Here is a 7693-nt window from a genome sequence, read left to right as displayed (position 1 = left end):
ACTTACGGTCTTCAATGGGATTGCACAGGTGTTACTAACTTGGCCCTGAAACTGTAATGTGCTGTGCTAAAGTTTAAAGAGTAGCAAAATCTCATTTTGCCACTAAAAGGCAGCAAAGGAGATTTGGGATACATAAAGGGAGCAGACCTGTTCAGTGTCATCTTTACAGAGCAGAACCGCGCCTGCCCCTCCCCCCCCACTTTTTTTTTTTTTTAATTTACTTAGATTATGAAATCTGAAAAATTCATAGCAGGCAACAAAATACACCAGTGTGGCAGTTCTGATACTGTTATTGAATTGCCTGTGTGGAAGTCCCACCAATGCCAAATCTCCTTTCTGAACAAGAGATGCTACACTAAAAATACCAGGACATGAAAAAGAAAAAAACCCCATTGTGAAAATGGAAATGACTATAACTTGAAACCCATAATCACTGTCACAAGAGTATATTATCTACTGAATGATTTGCACAATACAAGAAGTTAGTGGTTATTTTTCATTTTATTTTACCTTTCATTTTGTAACTGTTATGGGCGGGGGTGTCAATTTTATTCTCATGGTCAGGGTTGACCTTATTACAGTTGCTTTTACAATGTTTCCAGATTATTTAAATTATACCAAAAAGGCTTGCCTGATATAATTCACGCTCCTCTAAATTGCACTGGGCAAATTCAGAAAACAAGAATGTTTCCAAAAAAGTAAAGATATCTATTCCTGCTACTGTAAATGCCTAGGTATGACAATTACTCTGTTTCTATAGATAACTTTTAAATACACACATTTTAGGTCACACTCCAACATTCACAGTACATGATATGTGTAAAAAGGTGAAATATTTCACATTAATATCTTGCTGAAAGACATTGACTGTATTTCATTTTTTTGGCAAACATCTAAATCAAGACAGATCATCGATTTTATGAACTTTTGAATGGATACACATTATTTTGTTTGCAACTTGCAATAAAATTTAACTTCCAAATAAACAGTCAATTTTGGGAAAAATACAGAGGAGAAATTCTAGATATTTAAACCAATACTCTCATCTCTTCCAGTGACATGCATCTTATTACTTCAGAGGGGTTAGTGCTTAGATGTCAGAGTCAGCGTAGAGGACACTCGGAAGATCTGGGGGAGCATATTACTCAGCTGATAAAACATTTCCTCAGATATAGTCTGTAAAAATGAAGACAACAGAAAGCATTGATTTGTTTGCTATAATTTGGATGAGACCAACCATTCTCTCTATATTCTCCCCTCTCCTCCAGTACTTTACTCGGTAGTGGAGTCTTATAGCAGCACATCCACCATCCAGATGAGGTTTCCAGCCACTGATGCTATGACTAGGGCCCTACTTGAATCGTGGGATGATCTTCAAATAAATGCATCTGAGTCGCGAACAAGAGATGGAAAATCGCAGAAAGGTAATAACGGACCTTTGTTAATAGCAGTAATTTGGAAAAGCTAGAGTAGACCTATTTGCTTAAGAAAAAATTGCTGGAATAATAAACACTCAAGTATTATGTTATGCCTGCTAATTTTTTTGTAACCAGACATTTTGCTGCAACTATATTACACCTTTTTTTATTATTATTTTTTAAAGTCACCAGTACAACATAAAATTCAGCAATTAAGTCTTAACACAATGGCTATAGAAATCAAGACCAGTCACATTAGCCTTTTACATGTTACAGGTATTGAATGTTAGTGCAGTACTAACTGCATGCTCAAAATGCATGCAAAATTGTGATCTGTGCAAAATAAGCTAATTAAAAACAAAATTGTGGTGGAAGCCTGATATTGCAGTATCTGTAATTTCCACAATATTGCAAATGAACTAGACTCTTAGCTATAACCTAATTCTAGCAATTAATAGGACAAAACCTACTTGGGAATATTACCCTGTATTTACATTAGTAAAAAATATCTATTTAAAGAGGCTTTCTTCCTCCAGTCACTGACTTTCTCTTACGTAGCCCTAGCATAGACCTTTTCATGATTTCAGATTAGTGTCTCACTCTCTGAATTCCAAAATTAGATCTGATTTTGCTAATAGTCTATTCTTGGTTCTCGTTGCCTAGAGGCTCATAATGTTGTGTTAAGTAATTTTTTTAACTTATGAATATGCTTCCAAATAATGCTTTCTTCCAGTTAACTTTACAATGTACATAACTTAAAGGACTACAGCAAATAAACAAAACTTAGCACTGATCACAACTTTTGGATGACTTCCTGCTTCTGAAGATCATCCAGAATTCAAACAATTTGGGGTAGTTATTAACAAACAACTTTGTAGTTCTAGTGCACGTCTATTGGGGCCTGATCCTGTGCCCCTGAAGTAAATGGGAGCTGTGCCACTGATTCAGTGGGAGCATGATTGGGCTCTTGCCACACTAACTTTCAAAGATGCTGGAGAAGACCAACTGAAAGCTTAAAATAAAGTCATTTAAGCTTAAACTCCACACTTTCCGAAGAAACTAGCAGTAAAAACACATCTTTATATTAGTATGTACTCTCTAAAACTCTGTGAATTCTGACTCCCGTTATCTGATGTGTCTGTTTTTAAACAGCGATAATGATATACCCTATAATGCCTTCTATCTGTGGCTGGCATTAAGTCATTAAGTGTCACAACACCTCTAAAGCATCTATTCTTCCCAATTTACAGATGAGAAAACTAAAGCACAGAGATTTTTTTTTTTTTTTAAAAGGCACAGCAGGGAACAAAACCCAGATTTGTCAGCACCCAGAACCCTGTTCTGTTTTTGTCTCCTAGGCCATAACAGGAGTTAATTTCTCTATTAAACCTACCTGCGGTACCAGAAATTGTACAGTCCGAGAAATTCCTCCATCCCATGAAGCCATTTCCATCATGAAGCCTAGAAGACAACATTCACATATTTACACATTATACGCATTAGATTTTCCTTTTAATGACACTTATCAGAGTGTGGTATACATTTACATATACAGTTATGATTTCAGACACCTGGTGGAGCTGCATAAACCAGATTAGCACCTCTGGGCCCTTAGTCTTCACTAGCCTGCCCAACCTGCTGCTTCAAATCTCTGGTCAGCCTGCAGATCCTGATGATCCACTATGGAGAACACCATTCTAGTCTTGAAGGGTGTAAAGTTCCTGCGCTTGAGCAAACTGCACAGTCTGGTGCTGGTCAACATGGAGCTGCAGCAGGCATCAGAAGATACTTTCTGGATCCGTATTACTTTGACAGCTTGCTTTCAACAACTAGCCATGCTTTCTGGTGTGACAACACCTGGAATATTGAATTCAGTTCTGGGCACTCTAATACCAGAAATATATTGACAGACTGGACGCAGTTTGGAGAAGAGCAATAAAAATGATCATGAGGAACTGATTTGTGAAGAAAGAGCAAAACATGTACACTTTCCTAATAGCATTTTTCTATTTTACTGACATAGGGATGTTGTATAACTGTGAATGAGCATATGGCTCCCACCTAATAACCCCCACTAAGAAGAAACTGGCTAACTTCTAGTGTAGGGGGCCTAACATTCAACTAATATTTGAAGGGTTTGAACAGCAAAGATGGTGAGGAATTATTTAAATGTAGGGCACAGGAGTACAACCAGTAGTAATAGACAACAACAGACAAATAAAAAGGGGAAACTGAGACTAAGTATCAGGAAAATGCCTGCTCATTCACCTCTGAAATAATCTCCTAAAAAAATTAGTAGAAGCTCCATTGTGTGGGTCATTTAAAATGTCAGCTGAATGAGATACTGGAAAATATACTGGGAAGGAACAATTATGCACTGGCAGACAGATGTCTTGATAGTGTAATGTGTCTTTTTTCATCTTTGTCTTCTAGACTTGGGCCTTGTCTACACATACCGGGGGTTTGACATGTGGTGATCGATGCATCGGTGGTTGATTTAGCAGGTCAGATTGCTCTCCCGTCGACTTCTGTACTCCACCTGAACGAGAAGCGCAAAGGGAGTCGACGGGAAGAGTGTCTCCAGTTGACATCACGTAGTGTGGAACCCATGGCAAGTATATCGACTTCAGCTACGTTATTCACATATCTATACCAACCCAACCCTCTGTGTAGACAGCCCTAGGTGGACAGAAGAATTCTCCTGTCCACAGTGCTACCACCTCTCGGGGAAGGTGAATTACTGATGCCAATAGGAGAATCCCTCCCATCAGGATAGATAGTGTCTACACTGAAGCGTTTACAGTGGTGCAGCTGTAGTGCTCAAGTGTAGACAAGCCCTGATATGAGAAGTGTGTGTTAATATTACTTTTTTCCCCTCTGTTCTAACACAGCATCATGTGTTCATCACTTTTTAAACAGGAAAGAATATAGAAAACATACACATTAATGGTAAAGTTATGCCAACAGATACAAAATTACTTCTGACACTCTATTTTGAATTCCTCACATTTTTCATCTCTTTTGCAATATGTAATTTTAAGTGATTTTTGCTGACAGTTAATGTGACAAAATAATAGGTGAAGCGTGCACTAACCTTTGACACATTTAAACACAAGCTCTGCCCTCTTTAAGCACCATGGTATAGTCATTTCCTTAAAAAAAAAAAGGCTAGTTAAAAATTGGTTAAAGTTAATAACATAACAAAAGCATCAACAAGTGGCTCAAGACAACAGTGTTGCAAGACAATGTTTTTCTATATCTTCGTGTTTATCTTATTCCAATGTCTTATTTACTCTCATATTGTCTTTACGGTCTCTAGTGTTATGAGCTTGCACACCTGCTCATTTTCTGAACACAATTTTCTCTGCTAGAAAGCAGAAAGTTCTCTCCTTAAGCAGAGGTCTCTCTCGAATGTCTCAGGCCATAGAGCACATTTGCTAATGTGGTTTATTGATCTGCTTCATTCTTTTCAAATAATATCATAGACAAAGAACACTTAGTTTTCCAAAGCATTCTGAAAATGTTTATTGTTATGGATTACCACAAAAACTTAGCTACTGCTTTATGTAAAGTGCTGAGAGGCTACTGTGTGAACAGTGCAATATGCATTTTTAAGCTTAGATTTTCCAAAGGGGGATATTGATGCACAGCTCCCATTCATCTCAAGGATATTCACATGCACTATTACCATAAGCAGCTCTGAATATCTCAGCTTTCATGTATTACGTACAATTAAACTGCTTATACAGTCCGATCCAAACTTTGGATTGCCAGAGTAAGGATGTGTTCAGAAGCCTAACTGCAGTCATTGAATTTGCTGGTATTCTTTTTGAGGACTTCTAGCTATGACCCTCATACTATCGCCACTGACATACTAAAAATGCCCTGGCAGATAGATCCTCTATTGGGGTTGGATTTATATCCCAAAATAAATTCAATAATTCAAGTGATACAGATACAAGAAGAGATGGAGAGAGAATTTGGAGCTTCCGTTAAATAACCGAGATTAGGTATGGTACCTTGCACCTATAAAGTATCCCAAGAGGCATGGTTAATAGGGACTTGTCAAATAAATTTGAGATCTAGATAGAAGTTTAAACACTGGGAAACATTACATGAATTTAGGACATTCCTTGGAATCTAAGCCAAGAAATGGAAAACACTATCAGTGGCAGATAAAAAAATGTCAATGTTGTTAACGTTTTTTAAAAAGAATCATTCCTATGATTCAAAAGATAAGCACTTCCCAGTATGAACAGAACTATGCATATAAACATGGACTTGGCACTCTACCTACCCTTCCAAATTTCCAGTTTAAGCACTTTTGTATTCCACAAAACCAGCAAATGGTTTTAAATCTACACAGTGTAAATGACAGATTGTCAAACACCACACAAAGAGCATCTCTACAGCAGGGGAAAAAAAAATCAGCCTTATTTAAAAAGTATCAAACTTCTGATCATTTGGTTAACACAAATACAGTTCACCCCATACATGGCCTTAGAGGGTTGCTGTAAGCTGTAGTTCCCACCTACACTAGATACAGTGGATCGTTATTTAAAAAAAAAATCGAGAGCGGCAGTAGAACCAACATCGTAAAATGGAAACATTTAAAAACAATTTTCTCATGATGCAAATCCTTAGCATCTGTTTGCTTTGCCCTTAAGTTACGCAACAAATGAATCAGATAGCACAATGCTGCACAACGGAATATATATTTTTTTCAAGCTTTCCGGAAGAAATACTGGGTCTTCATTGTAATTTATCTGCCTACACAGGCTGTCACATGTAAGGTAGGCGTTTGTTGGTGGTTTTGATCCCTGTTTTGGCCTAGTTTAAAAACCAGTGTCTAAAAAGAAAGGTCAAATTAACAGTAGTTTTGCAGTCAGTAAGGTCAAAAAACATTTGATACCTTAAAAGGACCTACCAAAGAAGGAGGATATGACACCAGTTCTTGGACCACGTCAGAGGCGTACAGAAGTTAAGTGTTGGGGGCACTCACAGAAATAACAGATTGAACACAGAATGCCAATGAATTAAACCCAAAAAAACTCAAATATGGATTAGAATCTGAATCATTACTGTGTCACCTTTAAAAGTGATATACTCATGATTTCACTATGCTATCAGGTTATTTTTTACATGCAGAGTATTCCACTAAGGTTCATAAGGCTACTCAGATCAGATGGGCAGGGTCCTGTGTGTGTATGGGGTAAAAAAAGATACTATCATTCTAGGTTGAGTTTTGATTACTATCACTCTAGTGAGGTACAAGAAGTGTTCAGGGAGCTATGGTCTGCAGTCAGTAACCAGGATCTCATCCCTGTCTTGCGCTCTAAAATCTATCAAAAAAAGAGCTTGATTTTTTAGTAGGAGGGCCATTGTCTAGGAATTTGTTTCTCCTGCTGGTCCAAGACAGCCTAAGTATGTTGTCCTATAGAATCTGCTGCAAACCTTATATATACACACAAGCTTCTATCTGAAAGAGACAGAAGTCAGTGAGACTAGTAACATGCGTAAAGTTAAAGCAGGTTGTGACAGTTGGTACCCTTATGTTCACCACTTTTACAAAACGCTCATAAATTTTGTACCTTGTGTGCTATCATTTGAAAGCTCATAATCTGCTGAACACTATTGTCCTGGTAAAATATGGGGCAACATTATGTATAAAGTTATAAGACTCCACTGTGGCCACTGTGCTGCTGTAAGAGTGCTCATGTAGCCAAATTATGCCAATGGGAGAGAGCTCTCCCATTGATATAATAAAACCAGCTCAATGAGCTGCGGTAGCTATTCTGACAAAACTTATGTCGCTCAGGAAGGTGTTTTCTCACACCCCTGAGTGGCAAAAGTTTTGCGGATATAAGTGACAGTGCAGACATGGCCTGAGGCATGTCCCAAGTTTAGAAAAGCAGGCACGAGCCAGGTCCTCAGACACAAAGGCAAACTGACACGTCAGCCAGGTGTCAACAAAATCAAATGAACTATCACCTAGTTAAGCAGCCATATTTTGGCAGAAAAAAGGGTGTGAACGAAAAATTTACATTTTGGCAACAGAACAGCAGGAAATTCCCATGCAAACAGAATACAAATAGAGAGCTATATGAAAGGAGAACAGAGGCCACAATTCCTCCTCTCTCTATCCGTGGCAAACACATCTGAGGAACAATGGAACAGCTTTGAACTGAGGAGGTGGGGGGGGGAGGAATCCTGTCTAAAAGGAGTTCAGCCAGTAACACTGATAAAGCCTGTGGTGAGAGAAATCTTTGCTTTGA

The 7693-nt window shown here is 38.1% G+C and overlaps 1 protein-coding gene across 6 annotated transcripts in view; it reads right to left on the bottom strand.

Moving 5' to 3' along the window:
- Positions 1-482: 482 nt before the first annotated feature.
- FERRY3 (FERRY endosomal RAB5 effector complex subunit 3) overlaps positions 483-7693 on the bottom strand; it is a 32366-nt gene continuing 25155 nt past the window's right edge. For all 6 annotated transcript variants that reach the window (XM_077825107.1, XM_077825072.1, XM_077825099.1 and 3 more), the window contains 3 exons: positions 4513-4570; positions 2812-2879; positions 483-1176 (listed from right to left, as the gene is read on the bottom strand). In XM_077825107.1, the coding sequence (XP_077681233.1) occupies positions 1084-1176; positions 2812-2879; positions 4513-4570 (219 nt within the window). In that variant the 3' untranslated portion in view covers positions 483-1083. The remainder of the gene's footprint in view (positions 1177-2811; positions 2880-4512; positions 4571-7693) is intronic.

This window comes from Eretmochelys imbricata, chromosome 1 (assembly GCF_965152235.1).
Source record: "Eretmochelys imbricata isolate rEreImb1 chromosome 1, rEreImb1.hap1, whole genome shotgun sequence".
NCBI lineage: Eukaryota > Metazoa > Chordata > Testudines > Cheloniidae > Eretmochelys > Eretmochelys imbricata.
Note: the sequence above shows the minus strand (reverse complement) of the source record. Positions and strands in the feature narration are given on the sequence as shown.